The sequence below is a fragment of the Mucor velutinosus genome (assembly GCF_035048745.1).
Source record: "Mucor velutinosus strain NIH1002 chromosome Unknown tig00001561, whole genome shotgun sequence".
In the NCBI taxonomy this organism is placed as follows: domain Eukaryota; kingdom Fungi; phylum Mucoromycota; class Mucoromycetes; order Mucorales; family Mucoraceae; genus Mucor; species Mucor velutinosus.
In genome coordinates this window covers 452,943-479,343 of record NW_027041903.1, presented here as the reverse complement: position 1 = coordinate 479,343, position 26,401 = coordinate 452,943, and the positions used below count along the sequence as shown (strand labels likewise).

The 26,401-nt window shown below is 39.6% G+C and overlaps 13 protein-coding genes across 13 annotated transcripts; 7 read left to right on the top strand and 6 right to left on the bottom strand.

Moving 5' to 3' along the window:
- Positions 1 to 135: 135 nt before the first annotated feature.
- Positions 136 to 873, bottom strand: ncs1 (Calcium-binding protein NCS-1; the record flags this gene model as incomplete). Its single annotated transcript, XM_064827546.1, has 1 exon — positions 136 to 873. One exon carries the CDS (start codon positions 871 to 873, stop codon positions 136 to 138), a length of 738 nt encoding a protein of 245 aa, XP_064686830.1.
- A 436-nt stretch (positions 874 to 1,309) lies between these two features.
- On the bottom strand, positions 1,310 to 1,871 carry ATC70_008294 (uncharacterized protein; the record flags this gene model as incomplete). Its single annotated transcript, XM_064827545.1, has 4 exons — positions 1,310 to 1,373; positions 1,451 to 1,509; positions 1,573 to 1,704; positions 1,761 to 1,871. The coding sequence occupies 4 exons, from the start codon at positions 1,869 to 1,871 to the stop codon at positions 1,310 to 1,312; spliced, it is 366 nt and encodes a 121-aa protein (XP_064686829.1).
- Positions 1,872 to 3,684: 1,813 nt separating this feature from the next.
- On the bottom strand, positions 3,685 to 4,608 carry ATC70_008293 (uncharacterized protein; the record flags this gene model as incomplete). Its single annotated transcript, XM_064827544.1, has 1 exon — positions 3,685 to 4,608. The coding sequence occupies one exon, from the start codon at positions 4,606 to 4,608 to the stop codon at positions 3,685 to 3,687; it is 924 nt and encodes a 307-aa protein (XP_064686828.1).
- A 391-nt stretch (positions 4,609 to 4,999) lies between these two features.
- Positions 5,000 to 5,629, bottom strand: ATC70_008292 (uncharacterized protein; the record flags this gene model as incomplete). The annotated part of the gene is made up of 2 exons (XM_064827543.1): positions 5,000 to 5,528; positions 5,571 to 5,629. The coding sequence occupies 2 exons, from the start codon at positions 5,627 to 5,629 to the stop codon at positions 5,000 to 5,002; spliced, it is 588 nt and encodes a 195-aa protein (XP_064686827.1).
- A 1,727-nt stretch (positions 5,630 to 7,356) lies between these two features.
- ATC70_008291 (uncharacterized protein) lies at positions 7,357 to 9,808 on the top strand (the record flags this gene model as incomplete). The annotated part of the gene is made up of 11 exons (XM_064827542.1): positions 7,357 to 7,459; positions 7,528 to 7,719; positions 7,776 to 7,885; positions 7,948 to 8,102; positions 8,172 to 8,246; positions 8,304 to 8,455; positions 8,520 to 8,788; positions 8,876 to 9,017; positions 9,080 to 9,273; positions 9,334 to 9,535; positions 9,594 to 9,808. 11 exons carry the CDS (start codon positions 7,357 to 7,359, stop codon positions 9,806 to 9,808), a joined length of 1,809 nt encoding a protein of 602 aa, XP_064686826.1.
- Positions 9,809 to 10,102: 294 nt separating this feature from the next.
- FUM1 (fumarase fum1) lies at positions 10,103 to 10,899 on the top strand (the record flags this gene model as incomplete). The annotated part of the gene is made up of 2 exons (XM_064827541.1): positions 10,103 to 10,719; positions 10,776 to 10,899. The coding sequence occupies 2 exons, from the start codon at positions 10,103 to 10,105 to the stop codon at positions 10,897 to 10,899; spliced, it is 741 nt and encodes a 246-aa protein (XP_064686825.1).
- Positions 10,900 to 14,684: 3,785 nt separating this feature from the next.
- On the top strand, positions 14,685 to 16,566 carry SIP3 (SNF1-interacting protein; the record flags this gene model as incomplete). The annotated part of the gene is made up of 5 exons (XM_064827540.1): positions 14,685 to 14,747; positions 14,808 to 15,056; positions 15,119 to 15,209; positions 15,264 to 15,761; positions 15,830 to 16,566. 5 exons carry the CDS (start codon positions 14,685 to 14,687, stop codon positions 16,564 to 16,566), a joined length of 1,638 nt encoding a protein of 545 aa, XP_064686824.1.
- Positions 16,567 to 17,433: 867 nt separating this feature from the next.
- Positions 17,434 to 17,917, top strand: ATC70_008288 (uncharacterized protein; the record flags this gene model as incomplete). The annotated part of the gene is made up of 3 exons (XM_064827539.1): positions 17,434 to 17,484; positions 17,559 to 17,762; positions 17,819 to 17,917. The coding sequence occupies 3 exons, from the start codon at positions 17,434 to 17,436 to the stop codon at positions 17,915 to 17,917; spliced, it is 354 nt and encodes a 117-aa protein (XP_064686823.1).
- Positions 17,918 to 18,835: 918 nt separating this feature from the next.
- On the bottom strand, positions 18,836 to 19,159 carry ATC70_008287 (uncharacterized protein; the record flags this gene model as incomplete). Its single annotated transcript, XM_064827538.1, has 1 exon — positions 18,836 to 19,159. The coding sequence occupies one exon, from the start codon at positions 19,157 to 19,159 to the stop codon at positions 18,836 to 18,838; it is 324 nt and encodes a 107-aa protein (XP_064686822.1).
- A 570-nt stretch (positions 19,160 to 19,729) lies between these two features.
- Positions 19,730 to 20,879, top strand: ATC70_008286 (uncharacterized protein; the record flags this gene model as incomplete). Its single annotated transcript, XM_064827537.1, has 5 exons — positions 19,730 to 20,157; positions 20,215 to 20,350; positions 20,409 to 20,567; positions 20,626 to 20,714; positions 20,771 to 20,879. 5 exons carry the CDS (start codon positions 19,730 to 19,732, stop codon positions 20,877 to 20,879), a joined length of 921 nt encoding a protein of 306 aa, XP_064686821.1.
- A 370-nt stretch (positions 20,880 to 21,249) lies between these two features.
- ATC70_008285 (uncharacterized protein) lies at positions 21,250 to 22,181 on the top strand (the record flags this gene model as incomplete). Its single annotated transcript, XM_064827536.1, has 6 exons — positions 21,250 to 21,348; positions 21,403 to 21,555; positions 21,606 to 21,758; positions 21,812 to 21,898; positions 21,959 to 22,070; positions 22,138 to 22,181. The coding sequence occupies 6 exons, from the start codon at positions 21,250 to 21,252 to the stop codon at positions 22,179 to 22,181; spliced, it is 648 nt and encodes a 215-aa protein (XP_064686820.1).
- A 149-nt stretch (positions 22,182 to 22,330) lies between these two features.
- On the top strand, positions 22,331 to 24,762 carry ATC70_008284 (uncharacterized protein; the record flags this gene model as incomplete). Its single annotated transcript, XM_064827535.1, has 9 exons — positions 22,331 to 22,503; positions 22,563 to 22,568; positions 22,683 to 22,728; positions 22,822 to 22,942; positions 23,011 to 23,160; positions 23,217 to 23,358; positions 23,533 to 23,557; positions 23,611 to 24,372; positions 24,433 to 24,762. 9 exons carry the CDS (start codon positions 22,331 to 22,333, stop codon positions 24,760 to 24,762), a joined length of 1,755 nt encoding a protein of 584 aa, XP_064686819.1.
- A 123-nt stretch (positions 24,763 to 24,885) lies between these two features.
- ATC70_008283 (uncharacterized protein) lies at positions 24,886 to 25,979 on the bottom strand (the record flags this gene model as incomplete). The annotated part of the gene is made up of 9 exons (XM_064827534.1): positions 24,886 to 24,989; positions 25,043 to 25,129; positions 25,182 to 25,299; positions 25,363 to 25,389; positions 25,452 to 25,547; positions 25,607 to 25,643; positions 25,695 to 25,811; positions 25,872 to 25,916; positions 25,972 to 25,979. The coding sequence occupies 9 exons, from the start codon at positions 25,977 to 25,979 to the stop codon at positions 24,886 to 24,888; spliced, it is 639 nt and encodes a 212-aa protein (XP_064686818.1).
- Between the last annotated feature and the right edge of the window lie 422 nt (positions 25,980 to 26,401).

The window sequence follows — 26,401 nt, the reverse complement described above, 5'->3', positions numbered from 1 at the left end:
CGACGCGATTCGTCATGTCTCGAGGAGCTTCGCTACGCAGCCCCTGTCAGTAGTAGGACGTTATGATCTATTGTGTTCAGCCCATTGTTTATTTACTAGGAAACGACGGTAACTGCAATCATACAGAATGGTTCGCTAATTGTATGCCATATCCCAGAATTCAACTTCAAGAGCCAAAATGTCCCTGTACACCTTTTCAAAGCTGGCCATACGACGAGGATCACTGGTGTCGAGTTCATTGACGAGGCTCTCGCAATCATTGACAAAATCGTTAAACTCTTCCATGGTCCAGTTAACCATCAGTTCATGACAAGTAGCAATATGTACATCTTGAGAGTCCTTTCCATTCTTCTCCTTCAATTCAGCATTGACAGACTTGGCAAAGTTCCAGGCACGGAAAAAGATAATCTCCATGGCCCACAAAACAACCAAAGATTCACCTAAATCATAGCCTCCTTCTTGAGCCACTTTACGCACAAAGTCAATGTACTTGCTTGTCCAAGCTTTTTGGCGCGTGGATTGTTGACACTTGCTGTAAGGATCTCTGTTCAAGATGTCGGTAAAAAACTGACTTTCTCGATGTACATTGGATAATGCAAAGGAGAGCACGCGGATGATGTTTTGAGCCTTCTCAGGCGAGTAAGATGGATTGTTGTCGCCCAATTCACGCTGATCTTGATAAAGCGGTAATTTAGCTATCATGATGCCCATCATCTTGATGTATCCGCCAGTATAATATCTGTCTTGGATGAGCCACGATTTGAGATGCTCAGGCTTCACTTGAAGGGTACCCACTTGAGTCAGAAATAGGTGCTGTGTTGCCTTTTCAAAGGAGGTTTTGTCTAATGAGAGAAGATGATCTGTTAACTTCATTTTTGCAATGCAGAAGAAAGAGATGGACGCTAAAGATTTCTTTTTGTGCAACTCGTATTATAGCATTCTGTTACTACAGATGCTCATCTGGTTTTAGATGCTGGGAAGGCACGTGCTGCTACCGTGTGTTCATCTCCTGTCAATCAATATGCAACTTGTATTTCATCTGGAAGCTGAGGCAAGTTCAGTGATGGAGGGACGAAAGAGTCCCCTTACTCAGCAAGAGCTACAGCAATGCATTGCTTGTGATGGTGCACGCCAAATTACATGTGCTGCTGCCTGAATGCTACAGACACTAACAACAGGATGTCTGGGTGTGTAACAGGTCAACAGACTTTGGGTTTGAATAAAATGTTGGATGATTTCTTTATGAAGAGTTTAAATGAAATAAATATGAAATTTTGAATGTGTTCTATGAGTTATTAAATTAGTATTTTCAAAGATAGTTAAAGTAAACATAGATAGCAAGGAAAATCAAAGGAAGAAGGATACGAAGAGGACTACAAGGAGAATGTTTGATTAGCAATCATAGTATCCCCTCCTCATCAATATGAGAGTGCCTGCATGGCATACTTACTTTCCCTTGGGTGCATCAGGAATAGCTTCGGCAGCTCTCTCTACCTTGATAGGCTTAGACTATCGCATTCAAGTCATGTTAGACCTTTGTTTCATTCCACACGTCTCTCTTTATAAACTTACGTTAGGATCCACCTCGCCAATGTAATACTTGATGAGAAGATCGCGAGCATCATCAGTATGACCAACATCTTCGAAAGCAGCAGTAGCATCCTTGGCTCCTTCGTCGAGCAAAACCTCTTCGCCACCGGGATGCTATTACAAGCAGCATGAGTGGATTGCCAAGAAACATGCCAACGTTTTGAACTTACCTCATCTAAAAACTTGGTAATGTCATACACCTTTCCTTCAATAACAATCCAAAGATCGTTTCTAGAGTTATGTTGAGCGATTTCCTCATAGGTATGGATTTTAGCAGACATTTTCTTTGTATTGTACAGTGTAAGGTGATTATAAAATGAGAGAAGAAGGGTCAATGGCAACAAGGAGCTCATCTTTATATTCTGTTTTTTAAAAAAGGTGGTCCTGGTAAGACAAACTAAGGCTGGCTTTGGTTATCAATTCAGGTTTCACCATCTTAATTGTATCGTTTGGTTGACTAGAGCAAAACTAGGCGTTACTGATCAGCGTCAGTCCAAACAGTCTACGAAAAAAAAAAAACATTCAGTCGGCTTGTAGTATAATGTAGGTATGTTTAACTTAGGGACAGCATGCAACAATGAAATGTTTAGTAAACGGAGGCACATCCCGAAAAAGATACATTTGAAATCATTCTGAACAATAGAATCACATTCCGCTTTAAGTCAATACAGGATTCTAGTTCATTTCAAGTATTTGACGATTCAAAGACGCACAACAGCAAAGCAGAACGTAAGCTTGACATTCATTCAAAGTCTGTAGAGGTCACCGCTTTTCTACACATCTCATTGTTGAAGCGCACGATTCTAAGACGAAAGCCAATATGTACAACCATTGATAGTGTGCGTTGCTATGTTGTTCAAACAATTAGCTCGCCTGCTTTGACAGACCAACACTATGCACATCAAGCAGATTTCTCAAATAATTGAACGCAAGGTACGGTTCATATTCGAAATAGGATATTCAGTTTCCTAAATACGGATATCATTCTACAGTTCGCATTTGGATGAGCAATTTGTCTCAATCAAATATCACATATACTACGACATGCAAAAAAAAAGCAGCAATATAGTGTTTGGATTAAGTGTTAGTACTTTTCAGTTGGCAATCCCCTTGTTATTCGCTTCAAAAGAATGATTTGAGAGCGTTTATCGACTTTGCCAGCCAAAATTAATTGAAACGCAGCTTCGAAATAGTGTTCTGATTTGCTAAATTTTAGTCAATATCGACTTGGTTTAGACAAACTTGTCAGATTCGACTATGTAAAGTATGATTATGCCAAACTTCCTTAAGCTTTCTTGGAGTACTTTTCAAGGTGCATCCGATGGTGTTAATTATAACAGGTGTTTTGAATAAGCTTATGGAGCAAATTTGTGAAATATGAAATAGCATTTTTGACGAGAATGTCGAAATTCTACATATGAAGATACCACAAACAAACTTTCAAGGGATGCTTTGGTTTGAGAGAAACATTTTGATGTACAATATGCTATAGAAAAAGTCTTCATTTTTGAGGTCAAAAACGCAATTGTTTGATTTTCGATGAAAACTTTTTGTTTTTTTTTGGATGATATTATTTTATTAGAATAGTAATTAGAAATAAAACAAATGCATCAAAGAGATGGACAAGTGTATGGAGACAAAATGACTCGCCATATATAAATCTCGAATAATAAACTAATGGGAGAGTTGCCTAAGATTTGACAATCTTAACAGTTCTGTGCGGATGTGGCGACAGAATTGGATGGCATTAAAGGGGATGAGGTTGTAAAACTGTTGATAATGGTGTCTCCAGATAGTACGCATAATGGTGGCAAAGAGGTCATATATGGTGATGTGTAAGTCATAATTGTAGATATAATAATGCTTCAGTTTGAAGTGCATAATTGAGTTGTGGATAAGTTGTGGATCGGCAATTTTCGATGAAAACCATGAGGTACTTTTTTTTTTGTAAATTGTTTTTATTGATTGCTCCGTGTAAGTAGGTCCCTAGGGCACTGCCAAGAGGCGGGCGCAATTGATATGATATTCAATTATATTTAGGATTAAGCGATAGATGACGGGAACAGATGATAGATGACAATTGTGATTAGAGAATTACAATTGTTTGTGAATTTCAGTTTGGGTTTGTAGTTGAAGGAGCCCGTTCTTGATCTGCTGGACCACATCGATCCATGTAAATGGAGTCGAGTGAAAAATCATACGAACTTGAGCTCGCCAAATGTTGCCAAGTGTTACCAGTACGACCATGTGAGCAGTGGTGTACGATTTGGAGACATACTTGATGTTTTCAAAGTCAAGAGAGGAACAGGCTTGGATAATATCACCAATCGAAACGGTTGGCCACAGGAATTCAAAGATGATAGCTTTCCAGATGGATACCTTACTGGAACAGAGGAAAAGCAAGTGTACAGCATTTTCTTCGTTACCACAGATCGGGCAGAGAGGTGATTCAGCTATCTCAAAGTAGTGTAGCAGGCGTTTGGTCGGGATGGTGTGGGTGAGGAAGCGATCGATGACATTACGGTGGACAAGGTTCAGGGACAGAGACCAGAAGAAATTCCAGTTGGACCTGGCGATGCTGGAGGTGTGAGCCTCGATGCATGCTGTGCGGAATGTTCTGGTTGAAATCTGTCGAGTGATGCCTTGCTGGCTGTTGAAGTCATAGGAGTCAATGAACGGTTTGAAGGAGATGTCGGTTGTGCGGTTGGTGCCATCCTGAGGAGGTTGTAGCATGAGGCTAAAGTACGGTTGGATATGTACTTTGTTCTCGTTGATTTGCTTCAGGATTTTCTTGCAAGCGCGTCGAATGTCAGCTGGGATGGTTGGTGCTTTTCGCGCTTCGAGTTGCAGAGGTTGGTCAGGATTGGGTTGATAGAGATCCTTCACTTGCAACTGAGTGGCCCTAATCGGCATTTTGGAGGCAGTGACAGACGGCTGCAGAATGGCTTTGACAGGTAGGATTAAGGCGGTAGCAATGTTGAGGTGAACTGGTTCGTGGATGCGGTCAACTGATTCCATGAGGTACCCCTCATGGTTTTTTGGTCGATTTTTGACCAACATAAAAAAATTGAGCAAAGGTGTCAATAAGTAGCTGCTGGACTAGGGTAACTGTTTGGTTCCATTTTGGAGGTCTAGAACAGCTTTTAACGCGAGAAAACACGAATCAAACACATGCAACTCATGCTGCGCTTGGCACAAACAAAGAGAAGAAAGGGGTAATGCTAAAATTCCATCTGCCTGTATACGAATTGCTCCTATTAATGCAAGTGGGGAGCATCGGAAGGAGTCCTATCCATAGTTACAGGCTGCTCATAAAAGGTTATAACGCGATAGTTGAACATTAAAAAGAGAAATCTCAATATTTATTAGTAGGGTTGAATTTAGAGCAAGAGCATTTCATGACACCTGATTACTGTTCATATAAGCTGAGGTTTGCCAGACGACGGTTTGCATCATTCTTGTCAAAGTGTCTTGGATCGTATGTGGGCACACCAGTGACTCGAAGGATCCAACAACTTATTTCCTCGTACTCTGGGTTATTTGGATCACTTAGAGTTTCAAGAAGGTCTTCGTATCCTTGCAAGCCTCCTGAGTCTTCAATAGGACATGCATTAGCACCTCCAATACATTGTGGATACGTCTGGGCCTCATTCACAGGCAAAATTTCTTGCAAAACAATCTCGTGATCCCGATTATCTTCCATATCATAGGTGTACAACATCCATTCATCCTGTCTCTTCAAGACCGATTCAATTGTCATGTTTTCACCATCCAATTCGTCCTGGGCGTCAAAGGCACCATTTATAAAACCGCTGTTTGTAATTGTTTGACCATCACTCGTTTCAAATTGATGTAAATGGCGGTTGAACCAGCCCATGGTAGCTTGAATGACCGCATGAAATTTCTCTAAAGGTGTATCCGAGTACACCAACACCTGTCTAAAGATCTTGGGATTAGAGTAGCTCTTTGTCTCTTGTTACCTAAAGAGATCCAGATATACCAATGTGGTTTCCAACTTGTAAATCTTGGGATCACTCATGAAAGAAAAAGAGGGGAAGGGGGGATCTTTCCAAGCAAATGGTCCGATAAATAATCACTTCAATTTTATAGGACAATTGGTGAACCGATCGGCACATTGATTGACTAGCATGAGACATGCATGAGACAGGCGCATATGAGCTTGTATCAGTTGATGTCTTGGTGATGTGAGCCTTCAGAAGCGCTGTATATATTGGCTCATCTATTGATTAGCCTCAAGCGACGATTAGCTTTTACAGTAAGGTTAGTTCTTCAGTTTTTCAGTAGGTTGACTATAAACAAGGAACCATTCCAAGTCAATACCAAAGCTAAGCGCATTACCGACTAAACAAATAGGGTTTAATATCAAACACTCGTAAAATGATGTTCCTGCATAAACTTGGAACCTCACTATTGCCCTTGAGCATTGCAACTCGAGCGACAGATGTTTACCACTGTTTCGGGTCGAGTGTAATTGGAATCAGCCGATGAGGTCAAAGTATAGTTCGGAGAGAAAGAATATCATTATGACTTCAATAGCAAGAAAAGGTGCTTTTGAAGAGTAGTCTATTTTATTGTTCGAACCTGTGCTTAACCAAAATAGTACAAGTCTTTTAATACATTTTAAGTTGGATTTGAAGCATTTGCAAATGCTGCTTGAGGAAGATCTAAAGAGATCAACCTGATCTGAATGTGGGAAAGGCATGATTGCTCAACTAGAGTCGTAAATGAGAATTCCAAAAGTCTTCACAAGAAAATATAGAATAGAAGTTTGCATAGCTAGTTTTACAATTGGATTTACAAAATGCAACGAAAAAGTTTGTTGTTTTAGTGATTCGTCTAAAAGATGCTGGTGAATTGTTTTTGCTCTTTGGGAGTAGTTGAAACTTGGTGAATAGGATTAGTCATCTGTGAAATCCACATTTTGCTATGGTACTGTTTCTGTTATAACGATTTGACAGGATTGCTCCTTTTATGGTTTTCCATGATTTTTCTACAAACGTCCAGATGCTATAAACTCTTTTTTTTTGAGAAGCATATACGCCTAGCTTCATTAAACGCAACTCTCGCCTGTGATTGAAGCAGATTTTGATGATCCAAATGTGTCTCATGATCTGTTCAATCAATCAAAAGCACATTTCCTTACTTTTAGAAAGCCTCTACTACCCCCCCATCATCCCCAAACAATCTTATTTAGCATTTGTAAATGCCTTGGTTTCAAGGAAAGGAGGATCTATGCAACCATTTCGAACATTCGAATTTGAATTGGAGATCCAATCTCTAGTATCTATAAAGGCTCTCGAAAGAAGATTGGAAAACCCATTCACTTTTCGCATTTTTCTCTCATCCTATATAGCAAATGGGAGATGATTGTTTCGCTTTTATTCCCGACTATGGTGCTGTTTTGGGCACTCGATGCCAACAAAGATTAGGATCGCAGCATGGAAAAAAAGTGGGATGTCTTGACAGTTTTGGAGAGCCAATCATATGGTGGTTTTATATGATATCGCGTGGCCATTGAAGCGCCCCGCTTATTCTTTCTCTCTTTCTCTTCCCTCACTTTTTCTTGCTTGAGAAAAAATATATAATCTCACCTTCTTTTGTTATTGTACATATATAAATATTCTCGGCTCTGCTTGTGTGTGTGTTCCCATAGGTAAAATAAGATCGAACGTTTTTTTTTTGTAAAATGAAATGTCAAAATGCTAAATGAATCTCGGCAGATAATCCTCAACTAGTAGTGACATTATGAAGCGTTTGAACCCTAACAATTGTTCGGTTGTTGTATTTAATGACTCCAAGGAAGATTGTAACCAGATGCTTGATTTGATTTATTCTGTATTCTCGAACGGTGAGCTTTGAAGCAAATCTATCATTGACAATCAAAATCAATGAACTAATACTGTATTGTGTGGCTAGTTGTCGTCCAGTCCAGAAAAGCAGACATCATTGCCGAACTCAAAGAGCAACAACAAAACGAGACAACGTCGACTCTCTTGCTGATCGATGCCGAATCATGTCATATGAAGGCTCCCGAGGATTGCCCCGATTTATTACTGCAGATTGTTTACTTATTACGCCAAGGACTCTTGACCAATGTAGTTCCAATAGGTAGAAGAAGAAGAATGTTGAAGAACGCAGCAGTTTTACTGACCTTTTTCCTTCAGTATGTTCATATCAGGATTCTCCGGCATTCATGGTCAAGTGTTTACATGAAGGAGCAGCGGATTTCGTACTCAAACCAATGTCCAAGGATGTTATAAAGACGTTATTTTTGGTATGTGAATAGTGTTGCCTTTTTTTGCATTGCACAACCGATTGATTTTTTGGGTTGTATAGAATGTTACTCGATATCGTATTGAACGAAGCGAAAAAACCATGCAGAATGTGAATCAAGTATCAAAAGTGTGTCCAAACGAAAAAGATTCGGAATGTGGAGAGATTTGGGCAAAGTTCAAAGGACGTCTAAAGGGAGTGTTTCGTCAAGAGCATTGGTAAGTGATCTCTTTTTGGTACAAGATAGAACAACAATGTCATTGACCTGTACTCTTTTTGATTGTCAGGCTATCAAAACTTGTGGCGGATTATTATACCCCTAAGCCCAGTGTCAGACGATCTTCAATGGCATCCATGTTAAAGTACGATCACCACAGAGACCTCATTGAGAAATTGGACTTATGCCAATGTTTGAATAGTGAGCGCAAAGAGTACCTTCAAGTCCAGATTTGTACTTGGGATTTTCTGCCGCTTGATTTCGATAACAAGGATTTGATTCAAGTTGTTTACATGATTCTGAACCAAGTTCTCTCGACCTTTGATGAACTTGAAGCACTCCGTGTTCCCAGTGGTAAGTGGTACAAAGCTCAAAACACGTGGACGCCTTGACCCGTACTAAAAACAAATATCTTTAGGTGATTTGTACCACTTCATCTTTGACATTTGTAATTCCTATCACAGTACGAATCCTTATCACAATTTTCGACATGCAGTAGACGTACTTCAAGCAAACTATTATTTCTTGTGCAGACTAGGCGTTTTACAGCCAATGAATCCGGACGTGCAGTTCGCGCATGTTCAGTCAGACATTAAGAATCTATTTCAGCCGTTGGACATATTCGCATTGCTTATGGCCAGTATTGGTCATGATGTTGGACATCCTGGTGTGAATAATAGTTTTATGGTAATGCACAAGCTACTTTTTTTTTTATTATTATTATTATTTTGCATAAATCGGCGCTAACCGAGTATCTCTTGCGTTTTTGACTAGATCACTACCTCGGCACCATTAGCCATTCTGTACAATGATAAATCCGTTTTAGAGAGCTTCCACGCCATGTCATTTTTTCATTTATTGAAAGAACATTGCTTTAGTCAGCTGACCGATCTTCGCTCTAACCCGGAGTATGCTAGTAAGTTTTTTTTTATTCTCATGGAGAGGGATTATATCACCATGCTTACAAAATTATATTAGCGTTTCGTAAAATTGTGGTGAATAGCATTCTTGCCACAGATATGGGCATGCACGATGAGTATGTCACAAAAATCCAGGATCAAGCACAACGATTGAGAAGGAAGGAAATCGACTTTACTAATAAGGCGACTTGCGAAAAGGAAAAGATTTTGATCTGCGGAGCATTGATCAAATGTGCTGATATCAGTAACTGTGTAAGTAGCAGCCCGCTTGATAAAGGGAGGCGTCACTCGTAGTTGACACTTTTTGACTAGGCTCGTCCATTTGAATCCGCCAAAAGATGGGCCAAGATACTAGCAGAGGAATTTTTTGAGCAAGGCGATCTGGAAAGAGAGTTGGGCATGACCGTTTTGCCCATCAATGAAAGAGGAAAGATTCCTTTAGAGGATTTCCAACTTACGTTCAAACGATTTGTTGCGCTAAAACTGTTCGAGTCAGTCAGCAAAGTAACTCCCTGTAAGTATAGTGCGTGAGGTTATGAGTGAATAGTGATACTGAGGAGCTTTCATCATAGGTATGCAATTCACCGTAGATCAGATCAACGAAAATGTTGACATTTGGGAAGAGATAAAGCAGCAAGACAAACAGCAACAGCAAAAGCAATCACCAATGGAGCAAAATAGCAACTCACCAACTGAAAAGAATGTGGTTACACCTAACAACATACCACCACAACCGTCGCCAGAAGGGAAATCCTCGACAAGCGAAAGGCCGAGATCAGGCATTTGAAAGTAGACACTCTAGATTTAATATTTTTCACAGCATGCTTCCAACCTCCTCTTATTAATTTCTCCACCGTCATTTCTGTATCATTTTATTTGCAATTCTTTTCCCATATAATATTTACACACATACAATCCTTTTTCCTTTTTTCTTCTTTTCCTAAAAATCAAGCTTGTATATTCTTTCCCAACATTTGATTTCTGATTTGTAAATTTCCTAGTAGTTGAGGACTGTTTCATGACATTCAAATCCTTGCGAATAACACAACCAAATAAATTAGTATCTCCTTTCATCCAAACAATGAAAACCAGACGCTCCACGTTATTGAAGCAGGAAACTGCCAAAACATCACCCTACTTCAAGAAGGAGCAAGTCAAGACAATCAAACAGGAGACTAAAATCGAGCACATCCCACAAAGCGTACCAGACAACGTAGATGTTGACTTGAAAGTACTCTTTGTAGGCATAAATCCAGGTCTGACAAGTGCTGCGAAGGGCCATCATTATGCAGGTCCCACAAATCACTTTTGGCCGTGTTTATCAGAGAGCGGCTTAGTAGATCGTAAAGTGACATTTGCAGATGATGTAGATTTACCAGCACTATATCGATTGGGATTCACAAATCTGACTGCAAGAGCAAGTCGTAGACAAACTGACTTGTCGCTCGCGGAACAGAGAGAAGGCATTCCAACACTGAATCACAAGTTTGAGACACTTCGTCCGAGAGTTGCATGCTTTGTAGGAAAAGGCATCTACGAGATATATTCGAACAAGAAATGTAATACTATGGGTCTCCAACCGAAAGAGCATAATATCAAATGGCTATCCGCAGATGGTGAAAAGGGTGAAACTGTCATGTTTGTCATGCCTAGTACAAGCGGCATTGTCACTGCATACAAGAAGTCTGACAAGACAAAGTAAGTTTGCTAATTGATACTGGCAGAAATCACATCTAAACCATTCTGCTTCGTAGATTCTTTCAAGAGCTATGCACTATCGCACAACAGCAAGATAAGATGTATCCTCTGCTGCGTACAGTCAAATCGGAAGATCGGCAGTTGACCTCGAACGGCCATTCCAATCCTAATCAGCATTGATGGGATAAGCAGCAATTTTGTCAATAAACTTCATAAGAAGATATACCATCACAACATAATAAACTTATAGTTCATGGACACTTTTACAACTCTAATATGGAAACTGAGTTACCAGACATTTGTTCGGCATGGTTCATGTATGATTAGAGATATTACTTTCAACCAACAACCAAGTTTCTTCTAACATTTTAGCTATTATTATTAATTTTGCATTATTAGCCAAAGGTCTGTGGCAGTGCGAGCCACCTGAATGTAGGTTGGTTTCCATCAAAGCGAAGCGTACTGTAGGTCAGGAAACTAATCGAAGAGTCGAAATGCTCATCGTAACGTAATAAATTTATGGTCCCTATTAGACACTTTCAAAGTCTCAAAAAGTAAAGAAGCTGATCTAACAAGTATTTTGATAGACTGACGTTAATAAATATAGAATCCAAGGAAAATAGCATGGTTAACGATAGTGCTATGTAATTTGCCACCTACTTTCTATGCACTTCAAAAGTATCTATCTTCACTATGTATATACCGTAAAACATTCAAAAAAAAAAGAAGAAAAACAAATCATATCCTTTCCGAATTTTATAAAATTATGTGCCGTACAAGGTGAATAAAACCACAGACAAAGCCGACAATGGAGAGGGGGGGTTTGGGAAAAGAACATAACGCGTCTGATTCAACACTTGACAGCATTGATTTATAGGGGGGGTTTTACCGTAGCGAAGCAAAGGTGCAAACCTATGACAACTAAGCATCCAATCCAGCATTTAGTAGCATTGGTCTGTACGAGGGCTTGATTGTTGCGAAGTAAATATGCAAAACCATAGTATCTAAGCAGCAAATTCGGGTTTTCATTTCCATTGTTAATAAGCTTACCAGCAACATAGTGCATCAAAATTTGCATGAATCAGCTTTACCGAAATCAATATGTCTCCTATTCAAATTAAAAATTGCTCAAACTACAGAACTGCCTTTCCAGTAAAGTGCAGCTACCAAAGATGTGATTTATATCGTGTAAAATACACTCTATAAAGCTATACATAACCAAATTTGACAGCTTCCAAACCTTTATATCTTGACATGTCGACCTTGATGAGCCATCGGAATGACGCAGTAACTTCCTGACACCTTTGCTCAACTTTTTGAGGACCAAAAAAACATGATCAGAATTCGACCAAAAAAACATGAGGTACCCCTCATGGTTTTCATCGAAAATCAAACGGTCGCGCTTTTGACCTTAAAAATGAAGACTTTTACTATGGTATATCTTGAATCAAAATGTTTCTATCGATTCAAAGCAACCCCTGAAACCACTTTTATGAGGTTTTCATATGCAAAATATGGCTATTTTCGCCAAAAACCTTATTTCAAACTTTATTAAATTGCTCAATAATTTCAGTCAAAATACTTATTACAGTTAGCACCACTGGAAGCGCCTTGAAAAGTACTTCAAGAATATATTAGGAAGCGTTTTTTTTTTTTTGTAGGGGAGTCGAGCTCCAGGTTTTATTTAAAGTCCTTTAAATGTCATGCTGAGGGATAGAAAAGACTGTTGGTGGACCCAATGTCTGCAAAGAAGGGGAATAAGATATTTTTTGAATTAAGTTGGGAAAGAAATCTACTACTAATAAGGTGCGACACCTAGAGCCAATACAGTCTTGCGGAAATCGTCAAAATATAGATAATGGATAAGAGCACAAAACACCAAACGAGGACATCAGTACTACGCCAAAAAAATCAAACAACTTGCGTTCACCAGGATTTGAACCGGGATCCTCCCGTTGGCATACGGGAGTTTCTGCCACTTCGCCCTACCGCCAGGGACATATATTAGGAAGCGTAGGGTAATTATCACAATTTATATAGTCGGATATCCCATAATAGATTAAAGAAGTCGAAAATAAACGGAATCTGTCCAATCTTAAACAGCTGAATTTGAATCAATTTTGGTGGCAGCTTGCTGCTGGCTGACCTAAATGCCTTTCTGCTGATGACAATGATGATTGCAATGCTGATTAAATGAGTATCATGGAGTTGAAAGAATAATTGCTTAGCTTAAATACCTTTTTTGGGGAGGTTTGCCTCATGAAGGTGTCTTTTGCAATGACAATATCTCAAAAAAGTCGCTGTAGATCTTATACAAACCCTGTATATACTTATGACCAGCTTTATGTCATCATCTTATTAAGAGCATCAGCAGCAGTGAATGATATGGCAGTTCTATTATCAGAAAATGGCGATTGTGATGTACAAATGCTGCATAAAATTTGAATTTTCTTTAGCATTGTCCCAATAATAGGCTTCGTTTGATATCAGTGTAAGCTAAAAGGATGCTGAGGGAGATACCTCCTCTCCTCCTCCTGGCTCTGATATAACCTTTCTTTTTTTCTTACTAATAATAAATTGTTTAAAATCTATTTGATATACCAAAATATTATAATATCTGATTTAAAATGTTTTTGGCGAGAGTCCACAGGGCGGCGCCGACATTAAGCGTAGCGAGATAGATTGGCTAGTATTATTATATTACTGTATTGCCTTGATGATGGAAAAGGCATTGAGTTTGCCAGCCGGTCAGCCGCCAAAATTAATCTCAATTCCGACTCTTAGTCTACTCCAGATTGGCCAAATTCTAATGGTTTTCGACTCGATTAGACTTTTTCTTTAAGATTTGACTATATAAAATATGATGATCACCCCATGCTTCCTTAAGCTTTCCTGGAGTACTTTTCAAGGTGCATCCGATAGTACTAAGTAAAATAGATGATTTGAATAAACTTATCAAATGATTTATGAAAACATGAAAAGAGGTTTCTGGCCAAAATGTTGAAATTTTACATATCAAAGTCCCACAAAGATAATTTCCGAGGTTGCTTTGGATCGATAGAAACATTTTGATTCAAGATATACCATAGTAAAAGTCTCCATTTTCAAGGTGAAAAACGCAATCGTTTGATTTTCGATGAAAATCATGAGGGGTACCTCATGCTTTTTGGTCGAATTTTGATCATGTTTTTTTTGGTCCTCAAAAAGTTGAGCAAAGGTGTCAGAAAGTAACTGCCAGATGAGAGCAATTGCTTGGTGCTATTCTAGCGGTCTAAAACAACTTCTAACACGAGAAAACACGGCTCAAATGCACTCAGATTTTGCTGTATCAGGGACACTGAGGACCGAAAAGGGAAAATACCAATATGCTGCTTACCCGTATATGTAATAGCTACGTGTATATGGATGTATAGCATCAGATAAGAATCAGATACACAGGTAACATGAAAGGTTTTCATGCGTAAGTGGAGGATTAAGATGAAAGTAGCGGTATTTTGTTAAGCTGCGCAAGGGAAATTGATAGCGCGAGCTGCCGCTGTCTAGGCTGGCTCTCACAGAAGCGAAGCGAAAGTAGAGAACCATCCGAAGCGTAAACACTTGTATATCATAATAGCAGCTATTTTGTCTAAAAAAATCTACAGAGCGTCGAGATTTTACGTCCCACATTCCGTTGATGGGAACTTGTATAATGCTTTACAGCGTTGCTCACTGAAAGATTTTGAGCAAGTCAATCAATTCAAGAATTCAAGACGCACTGCATGGCAACAACATATTGCTGGCAGGATACCAAGCTTCATAACAGTTTGGAGCAACTGTAGAAAGTGTTGGATCACCTTCTTGTCAAGTCTAAAAAAGGGTCACAGCGTGCATCCTTCCAAGCCTCAATTTTTTGTTCAAAAAATCAGAAGCATTACTTGTTTCGAAGCAGTTTATACTTCTCAATTAAGCGAGACTATCAACCCAACATGTCCTCTGAATCTCGCTTATGTAAAGAAATTTTGATTGAGGATTTTGGTCCATTTGTATCAGTAAGTAACTTTGAAGACAGTAGAATTCCAAGCGCTAAAGATGTGTATGTGTGTATGTAGAAAGTGGGCCGTCAGATGCTCTTGAAAGGTCGATTGACACTTTCAGACTTGGTTCGATTCACCGGTCTACCAGCTAAACAAGTTCGAGAGTGTCTTGTTGTGCTTATTCAACATGGCATCACCTTCTTTTCAGAATCACCTGAAGGCAAAAACGAGCCTACTTATTATACCACCGATGCCGAGAGAATCATGATGCGCCTGCGTATGGGCTCTATACTTCGAGATGTCGAGGATCGTTTTGGACATGAGGTATACCAGACTCGATGTGTTTAAAACGCTCTGGAAACACTAACTATCTTGTTGTTCTGTAGGCCACGACAATTTGCAAGCTCTTATTTACTAATGGACGCATGACATTGACAGCTGTTAGAAAGTGGCTGGATGAGCACGGCAAATATTCAAGTAAATGCATAGATAGCACCCACTCGACTTTGATCTAACATATTGTATCATTAGAAATAGACAAACATGTACAGGCATTCACTAAACTGGTGTCCACTCACTATATCAAAGCAGTAATGCCAGAACACAGCCGTTCTACCATGGATCGTTACCTAGCAGCAGCCGAAAAGGAGACAGAGAAATACACCATTATGACAGCTAAAGAGCTCCAGCAAGTGAAAACCAACGTCAAAGCACAAATCGATGCAGAGTACAGTTCAGTTGAGATCGTCGGTATGAAGCGTAAAGCATTGGATCCGCTCGAATATCAACGCAAACGTGCTGCCATCGATGAATACGGAGGAAACGATGATCTTGAAGATTTGAATGCGGAAGAGGTGGACGAGAAGATATTCTTTGCTGTCAACTATGATAAATTCAACATGGTGTTTAGAAACGAATCCATTGTTGACTTTGCAACAGAGCGCATTAATCGCACAGCGGGTGAGATTGTCAAGGCATTTTTAGAATACGGCAAAGACAAGATGTATTCTTTAAAGGAAGACGATTCTCGTAAGTGTATAATGTGCTGCTGTGCGCCCATGTTTAGTTGCATGACACTCATATTGAATATGATATAGCATCTGCAACCCCAATTCATATCGCCAACTTTGTTGCTAAAAGCGACATTGCAACTCGAGGAGACATCAGCTTACCAAAGGACCCTCTTGACCCTAAAAGAGCCCCTAGTTTGCAGGAGACAGTGCGCGGTTACATTACCTTACTGAAAACAGACACTGCAGGCTTTGTAAAGTCAAAAGATGAGCGAGGTGCTAGTCAGTACGCTGTTAATTTTGCAAAATTGCGCCATACAATGAAGAGAAGAGTTGTGGAAGGGCTTGTCCGTGAGCGTTATGGCGTTGCTACGTGTCGTATTCTTAGAATCCTCATTGAACGTGGTAAACTAGATGAATCTCAAGTTCAGAAATTAGCCATGTTACCCCCTAAAGACACTCGAGAAAAACTAGCATTGCTAAAGACAAAGGGCTTTGTTGAGATTCAGGAAATCCCTAGATCTGCTGATCGTGCGCCTGGTAGATGCTTCCACCTGTGGTATGTTCCACTGGAAAAGTGCTATGAAGAGCTATTGGTGGATGCCTATCGTGCCATCTGCAACCTGCAACAACGCAAAGAATTCGAGCTTAGTATTCGCAAGCGTCTCATTGATAAAACCCTCAGAAAAGATGTGTTGGAGAATCCGGATCTACTTGGAGAGGGCGAAAAGAAGGAAATTGCAAATATGGATAAGATCATTGAGCGACTAGAAGTTGCTAAATCAAGAATGGATTCTGTAGTCATGATTTTAAGAGATTTTTAAATGTAATAAAATGAAATCATAAAGGAGCGAATGTTGGGTACATGGCGCTTAAGGGAGCATTATTTGATAAGTGTAATCTCCTAAACAAACATATATCTCTTATAAAGAGTGGTGTGTTAATGGGCGTGAGGCCCTCCTCTTTACATTATCATCTTATCATGGCTGCTGTCCATCTCTCAGAGACATTTACTAAAAACGATAAGAAGGCCAAAGCAAAGATGTGCATCAAAACAAGCATTTCGCAGCAGATACACCATATAAAACAAACGTACAGATCCGTCAAATGCAATATATCATACAAACTGTCCTTGAACCCGAACAGAGAAGTCTATACACTACTATCCAAGTAAGAAGCCAATTGTACATGAGCAAACACCGTTTTAATCATTGCTGATTCGACAAGTACAATATGTCATCTACATGCTGGCTTTTTTGTACCTTCTAGTGCAGGATATAGCAAGCATTAAGTACTAACTCCAATACACCGTCTTGTACAATAAACATCTATTGATTTTTTGCACTGCATTTAATAAGCTCGGCTTTTTTTCAGCCAGCTACGTGATTTTTCGATCCGACTGTGGGGTAGCACCGTCGATTGTGGTTATTCTTCATGTCAAGGCAATATCAAGTAGGACACAAGGCGGCAATGGGACTACGCAAGCCGTACAAACGTTTAAGCAGATGGTTTTTTTTTTTCTCTTTTAAACGCATTTATTCCGAGCCAAGTGCACCACATGTGTAGTTACTGCTCTACTTGGGCACGATGATTAGTATCAAATTACTGACTTGTCAAACACAATAACATTGTAAAAGCCTTAATTTTATTTTCTCGTCTTCTTTCTCTTTCTTCTCGCTTGCAAAAAAAAAATGATTTCCAAGCTCGTCAACCAAACTACAAACAGAAACACAATTGAAGAAGTAAAAATTATAGCTGCCAAATGGTATCTCGGGTACATGCATGAATTGGTGCAAACTCACGCAATTTGATTCAGGTCAAGGTATTCTGCCCTTCAGGACAAGGCGAATTATGGGAATGCCCGTTCTGTGACCCTTCATGTACCGTGTATAAGCTCAATGTGCCACCTGAACAGGAAACTGAAAGAATGCTGCATGTAAAGAGACTTATAAAAGCACACGTCGAGTTGCACCAAAAGGATTTGCTGAGCAACATAATGAGTGAAAAAGAGTACGAGTTTGTAAGTGAATGATCAGCCATTGCTTGGTTTGAACAGCTAATACATAAACACAATAGGCCAAGGCAGACAGTATCAAAAGAGTCCGTCAGTGGATCAGTGGAACAATTGCGTGCCGCAAGCTATACAGCAAGAACCCACTCAATGATCCTTTCTAAGCAAAGTGCAACACAATCAGCTTGTATATTAATTGGGATTTCGTAACACATTCTAAATGAAAAAGAGCAGCAGCTATTGCAAAGTAATGACATATTTTATACATGCTTTCCCTGTTCATGCCAAAATCAAGTATATTCCACCTTTCCGTGTGAGGTCATGATAGTTCTATATAGCTCAAATAAACTTGGCACGTATCACAGGATAGGGATCGTAAGGTTGTTCGCCTAGAAAGCAATTGATCTTGATTTGCACTTTGAAAGCAATAGTACAAAGCAGGTCAGATCGCTTCAGTCAACTATGTACATAAACACGAACCTTCATTCAAACCAGGTATGATCGATTGTGCAAAAGTAATATTGCGCATCTGAAGGCGCCTGTATCTACTTTTAAGAATTGACTCTACTTTTCCCGTTTGGAGTGTCCCAATGACTTGGCAGTATTTGCGCTTTTCGCACACAAATATACCAACATAACACGCGTACCCATGCGAAATCGAGGCCCTCATCAATTTAAGCTATGGTAAGATCATCAACAATGCATACTAACCACTGCAAAATTGACTTGATCCACTGACACTGCCAGTCTAAAAGTAAAATCCAACATTTCTTGCCAACTTGCAACACCAGATGATGTGGACTTCCATGCGATGAAAGCATGGAGAATAGCATCAAGTTTATTTGCGATTAAAAATAGTTTTATGATTTCCCATGTACTGTGGCGCAGAGACAAGATTGTGTATACAAACATAATATCAATCAAAAGGGCCTAGATCATGTAGATCTATTTTGGGCTGGTGGCTCTCATCATTGGCAGGAAAGAATGTGATACAAATTCATTTCAAATGTGTATAAGTTTATTCAAAGGTGAATGTGCTTCTATTCAAGTAAATAGCTGCGCACGTCCGCAAGATTTAAGCATTACAAATGTTTCCATTTGACGCTACGAAGAGTAACAGGGGGAGAAATCTTCTTTTGAGGGCCCTTGTAGACATGAGATTTGCCTCCAAAGTCAATGTCTTCAAACAAGGTAACTTGCAACCAAGTGGGTGCCTTAAAAGAGGCAACAGTCAGGTTTCCTCTACGAGATCCAGCACTACCACCAGGAGAGACGGATCCAGCAATGACGCCGTTTTCATTCTTGTAATTAGGTTGCTTATAAAAAACAATTTCAAAGCTATCACCATCTTGAGCATGTACAAGGGCGCAGATAAGAGCAATCAGGAGAAAGTAGAGAAACTTCATTTTGTATAAGAGAGTTGACGAAAGAACCATGAAGAAGCTGTAAAGATTGACATTTTATAGACGAATTTTGACTGCGTGGATCAAATGATCTTTTGTGAATTCGTTGTGGATTCTATTTTAAACCTTTTTCCCTATTATTGTATGAAACATTACTTTGCATTTGTTTTCAACTGTAATGGCAAAAAGGTTAAATTTGGACAACGTATAGGGCAAGCCCCTTGCGAGTTACAGTTGCTCCCTGGCGCTACAGCATGCCCACATCGTCGTCTCATATGACACGGCTTGATTTGTATAAACAGGCCATATTTAGCCTATAGGCATTTGCTTGTAATAATGATGAATAAGTGTCTCAAATGGTCTAATACACCCGAATTCTAGCACTCATTGAGCTTCCATGCATAATGTAAATGCCAGAGCAGTGACTCCAATGTGAGTTGATCTACCATCCTCAATTTGCAGTTTCAAAACTCAGCAACGAAATCCCCATTGAGGTCGACACGTTGCAAAACTAAATTCAACACATCTTTTCCCCTCTTTCACTGTAGTTTTGAACCAACCAACGTATCAACCATGGATGAAGAATCAGTTTTATTTGGTCTCCGTAATCTTTTCACTGTTGGAAACTACCAAACAGTAATCAACGAAGTTAGTTCCAACAATGGGCTCTTTTCAACCGAAGCCAAATTGGAAGCCCAAACACTTTTGTACCGTTCATATGTCGCTCAAGGCAAATACAACTTGGTTATCAACGATATTGGCTCCAATGACGAGGCTTCTTTGAAGGCCATCAAACTGTTGGCAGAGTACATGGCAGACAAGCAAAAGAACAGCACTGCTAATGCAGAGGATTATGTTGTAAAAGCCAACACTCTTCTCGAAGAAGGTGCCAACCGTATCAACGCTGTAGTTCAAGTGACTCTTGCCACCATCTTGGTGCAAACTGGCCATTTTGAAGATGCTTTGAGAACCCTTCACTCTCGTCAAAAGAAATTGGAATGGTAGGTTTGCAGATGGGGGAGATCCAGGATGAATATTAAATCGTACCTTTGGACCAGCTCTGCCTTGGCCGTGCAGATTTACCTTCAATTAGATCGCTTGGATTTAGCTAGAAATGAAGTTGCCAGCGTCAAGGCTTGGGCTGAAGACGCTTTACTATTGCAAATGATGGAAGCTTGGGTTGACCTTCGCGTGGTAAAGATATAGAAGAAGAGGGCTATCGTAAAAGCGAATACTAATCATGGATGTATAGGGTGGTGAAAAGTATCAAGAAGCTTTCTACATTTACGAGGAATTTGGACAGTCAAATACAGCTCAGACTGTCAAGGTGTTGAATGGACAAGCTGCTGCCAATCTTGCATTAGGCAGATATCCCGAAGCCGAAAGTTTATTGTTGGAGGCTCAAAATAAGGCAAGTGTATCAATCAAGTAAGATGCTTTATTCGAGAAAGCTAACGGTAAATATGTAGGACTCTGATAATCCAGATACACTCATCAATATGATTGCCTGCGCTACTTTGACAGCAAAGTCTCAAGAGATTGTCAACCGCTATGTCAGGTAAAGCATTAGACATGCTGGTTTTTGTGGGCAGATTACTAACATGGGGCATTTAGTCAATTAAGAGAAGTTGCACCACAACATCCTTACTTACAAGACCTTGACTTGAAGTCTAGTCTCTTTGATCGCAGTGCTTCTCGTTTTGCTTTAGTCGACACTGCTTAATATTCTTTTAATAAACAATATCACTTTAAGGCTCGCATAAAGGAACATTTGGTTGAGCACTGAGTGAGTTTGGGTCAAACCGTCTCGTCCGTATGGAGCATAATGGTAAAATATGTGAGCTTTGGATCTTGTTGTGCATTCTTTAGCACGCAATTCGCGCCGCTTGTCAAATAATTATAGGTATTCTGCTAGCTGATGGCAAGTTGAATATCAAGGAACACTTGCGAGATGAGGAGCATAACAAATCTGAGGTGATTGGCCGTCGTCAATTCCCCCCAAATGATAATGTGACCTGAACTGGAACAGCCTTGAGCTCTGCAGGGTTGAATATTTCTTCTTTTTCATCTATTATTGAAACCAACTAGAGAAGATGGGAGCAGGCGCGTCAAAGAACAAGGTTACTTCGCAAGATAGAGCAGTGTTAGATTTAAAGGTTCAACGAGACAAACTCAAGAGATACCAGAAAAATGTAATGAAACGCACTCCACATCAAATGCATGTGTCTCACGACGAGAAATCATAGTTAAATGTGGTCATCGAGAAAGAAGTGGAAGCAGCCAAGTTGGCCCTTCAGCAAGGCAATAAGCAAAAGGCACTCTTAGCATTGAAAAAGAAGAAATATCAGGTTCAACTATTAGAGAAGACCGATCAGCAATTGATGAACTTGGAGGAATTGGTGAGGAGCGACTGCAATGTAAAGCGCTCTCGTACTAAAGAAGATTCTAGACACATTCTATTGAATATGCACTGGTTGAGAAGCAAATTTTGGAGGGCTTGAAGCATGGCAATGATGTATTGAACGAGATTCACAAGGAAACATCAGTGGAAGCAGTTGAGAAATTGATGGACGATACAGCTGATGCAATTGCTTATCAAAATGTAAGAGCAAAAAAAGGGTCATTTGATGTGTTAAACTCATGGTTATGCGGCAGGAAATTGATGAATTGTTGAGTGGATTAATAAGCGCTGAGGATGAAGAAGAGATTATGAAGGAGTTGGATGATCTCCGAGAACAAGAGGTGAATAACTCGTTTAAAAAAGGGAATATAGCACAAATCAAGCTAATCAGTTTTATACAGTTGAGTGCAGAGTTACCCAGTGTACCCAGTAATAAACTACCTCAGGCGGTTCCCGATCAGATACCGGACGTCCCAACACATATACCATCGTCTAAAACTGAAGATACGCAAAGTAAGACCTATTTTCTATATTACCTGATGTAACCGTAAAATCCTAATTTTTGCTCTGCCTTGAATAGCCGCCAAACCAGCCAAAGAGAAGCAAGCCATGCTGGCTGGCTAATTCCGCACATTTGTATTTTTTGATCCAACCTTACAAAGAAATTTCTGTACTCGATTTCCAATCATAGCCTTTAATAAATTACATATAAAGGCACTTTTATATTCTCGGGTCTTTATTCTCTTTTCTTTCTTCTTTCTCCCCCCTAGAAAATGTCAGTTCTTAAAGAGGATGATAAAAAGTTTGAGGCAAACTTTGATGTCACAACAGAAGTCGAATATGAAGATGATGCCGTCCAAAACGCATACGAAAACACTGCCAATTTGCGTCGAGTAGCTGAAGGCATTCCTCTCGCTGCCTGCTTCATTCTCGTCAATGAATTTTGGTAAGATGAGCATCTAATAGTATGAATGACAGTAGCTAACATTTGAAATGCTACATTAGTGAAAGGTAATCAAGATCGCTACTGTTCTACAAGAAAGCTTTTCACTTTCTGTTCTTGGCTATTTTTGTCTATAAAAGGTAGAATATATTTCTCACGATCATTTCTTGCGATGTTTTTAGATTTGCCTACTATGGTGGTTCGACACCTTTCCAAAATTATGTTCAGGTAAGTGTTGATTGCTTATTGCAACATCCCACTTTATTGTGACATATGAAACTGATGTACGTGTGCTTTTTTTTTCTGGATTGCTCTTAATAGAACGGCCCCGGAGATGATCCCGCAGGTGAATTGAATCGTGGTCAATCCACTGCCACTGCCTTGCAAAATTTCTTTACCTTTTTCTGTTACTTTACGCCCATGTTGGGTGCCATTGTTGCTGGTAAGTGGCAATATTGCTTTGTTAAAGTAGGGAGCTTGTCCACTAAAACTTTATCCGTGGAATTTTAGATGGTTACATTGGTCGTTATTGGACAATTATCATTTTCTCCATTGTGTATATGGTTGGCTGGTTAATTCTCACAACCACCTCCATTCCCTCCTCCTTGGCAAGCGGAGCAGGTTTCCCAGGTTACGTCGTCGCTCTTGTTGTCATTGGCTGTAAGATGTTTAACCTTAAAAAATTTTCAGCATTTACTGATCTCAAATGTCCATAGTTGGTACTGGTGGTATCAAGGGTATCGTCTCTCCCCTTTGCGCAGATCAATACAGAAAAACCGAAAACTATGTCAAGGAACTTAAGTCTGGTGAGCTCGTCATGGTCGATTATGACCTCAGTATTCAACACTTGTACAATTGGTAAAGTTCATGTGCAACAAACCTCTTTACAGATCGTAAAACCTAATCGTTTCTCCGTTTCATTTTGATAATCTACTTTTTATTTACTCTATTAGGTTCTACTGGTAAGAGATTTCCCCATGTGTGATATTCGGAATCGGCAGCTAACCTTTTTATTTTTCAATGTGATTACAGGGCAATCAATGTTGGATCTTTGCTTGTAAGTATTCATGCCATTCTTCCGGAAATGAACATCGACTGAATTGATTTTAGGGTGGCGTTATTTGTCCCCTTTTGGAATTGAATGTTGGCTTCTATGCCGCATTTTTGTTGCCCACATGTATGTTTGCTGTAGCCATTCTTGTCTTCGTTGCTGGTTCAAAGTTGTACTACAAGCCTGCTGCTACTGATTCTGTCATTCTCAAGGCATGGAGAGTCGTCAAGTTTGCTACAAAGCAAGCCAAGTTACCCGAGAACAAGGAAGCTCGCAAGAGATCAAAAGATATCATGGATTTCGCAAAGAGCGAATCCAACATCCCCGCTGTCAGTGAATGGTCACCTGAGACTCGCGAAAAGGTGCAATGGACTGATACGTTTGTTGATGAATTGAAGCAAGCCATCATGGCCTGTAAGATTTTCATTCCTTTGTCCATCTATTGGGTGTCTTATAACCAATTGTCCAACAACCTGCTCTCTCAAGCTGGTGTCATGAACAAGCCTGCTGGTCTTCCCAATGATATCATGAACAACTTTGATCCCATTGCTCTTATCATCTTTATTCCTATCACCGATGGTTTCTTCTACCCCATGTTGCGCAAGTACAAGATCAATTTCGCCAGTCAAAAGCGTATCACTGTTGGTTTCTTCCTCGGTGCTGCTGCTATGGTCTATGCTTCTGTTGTTCAACATTATATCTACATTGATGAATTGTTCATCTCATCCGGTGGCAAGCAATCCAATGTTAGCGTTTTCCTTCAAATCCCATGCTACGTTTTGATTGCTTTCTCTGAAATCTTTGCTTCTATCACATCCATGGTAAGCAATCATCAAATACAACAATGCTCGGCATTTCGTCTAATCATTGAAATCATTTAGGAATACGCATATACTCATGCTCCCAAATCAATGAAGTCTTTGGTTTCTGCTCTTTCATTGTGGCCCAATTGTGTTGCTGCTTTGCTCTCTCTTGCCATTTCTCCCACTGCTCATGACCCCAATATGACCTACTTGTACGCCGGTGTTGCAGTAGCTGCTTTCATCACTGGTATCATCTACTACTTTGTCTTTAGACACTACGATGTTATTGATGAAGAGGCTCGTCTCAAGAAGATGGCAGATCAAGATGCCGCTGGATATCAAATGGAGGACAAGATTGCCCCTCCTGTTATTGAGGCTGAAGCCGAAGCTATGGAGAAGATGCATTAGACAAAATGTGTACATATTTATCCCCCCCTTCATCAAGCTTGCGCTGTATTCATTTTTTGTATTTTATTTCAGCTATTATTTTCTCAATTACATAAATGTTTAATGTATACATGTAAAGCCGCGTTAAGAATTCTGCTCTTGTTCATATTGGTCTTGGTGATTTTTGATGATTGTTAGGTACATTTCTTTTGGATATTCGCTACCTCTGATCTGGAAAGTATAGCAGGCTATAATTTCATTGTTAGCGTCATGTTTGCATATAATCAGATATAGTATATACCTTGTTCTACTTTTCGAATACTTCCTTTCAAAGCTCCTAGCTTCTTGCTCAATTGCGGCATATAGGATGTTGCAATTATGTCAAAGTCTGTTTTACTCATTAGTCATTAAACCGAATTCCCATCGAAATATGCACTAACCCAGGTCAATTTTCCTTAAAAGCTTACAAATAACCATGGCCTGATCATATTTACCCGTAGACACTACGTGAATAGCGTACCTCATCAGCTCACCAGTAAAATCCGCCAAACCTAAAATCTATTCAGCTTGTTAGTTTGTGTTGGTAAAAAAAAAATACTCGATAAAGGCTCTGCTACATACATAATCCTCTGTCTTGACAGGAACCCACTAAATTAGTTTACAATCCAGTTAGCTCAACTCCTCAATGTTCTACAAGTGATTGCCTCTACCATTTGTCCTTGTTCGTCTTTAAAATAGCCATCCACTTGCTCCTTTGTAATAACCGTCTTGTGGATCAGAAAGTGATAGAATGCGATCGCCTCAATCTATACAGCAATAATAGTCAATGCTGTGTTCTCATGTCGGTACGTCAATGAAATCCTACAAATTCTTCGAATCCACCCGAGAAGCTTCTGGAGTATCTATGATATCTAGTCAGCCTCTGTATCCAGCACAGCTTGGGGAAAGGTTACCTATGGTAATGTAGCCCTTGTATATCTCCTGCTAGCTTTCTGAACAAAGCAATAATTTCTTTCTGGCGTTGGTCGGCTTCTTTGTAATTGGGATTGCTGCTGTTTGCCTGAATAGCTCTAGAAATGGTTCAGTTTTAGTGTCAGTCTTGATTGTCATCAGAGCGCGTTTCTACATACCTGTGCAATGCGAATATCATCTTTTTACTAAGTGCTGTAATGTCCCTGTATCAACTAAAGCTTAGTATATGACCTGTAAGCTAGCATAACATCATCATACCTCGACATTTTTATAATTCTTTCTCGTCTGTCATGCTACACGATGGAACCTCGATTAATATATAGCTTCTTTTAACACACATTAAAAATCCTACATGAGCATCTAATATATTTCGAGCATCAGTGAAAAATACTTGCGGATCGAGTTCTGTCATCCTTCTGATTTATGTAAATGTAGTATAAGTGAAAGTGGAAAAAAAATAGCGTCTAATACCAGGTCTAGGAACTTAATACAATCTCAGTTCAGTGTTCTCTGTTTGCATTAAATTTGATTCCATTTACCAGCAGTCTATTATTGACTCGCGATACCCTTCATGTAATCTTAGATGGTTAATGAACGGATATCTAAGCATCATGACCATTTGATTACTGACTCATTATTAATCACATCATGCACGGCATTTGTGAAATATTTGATAATGTAGTAATAA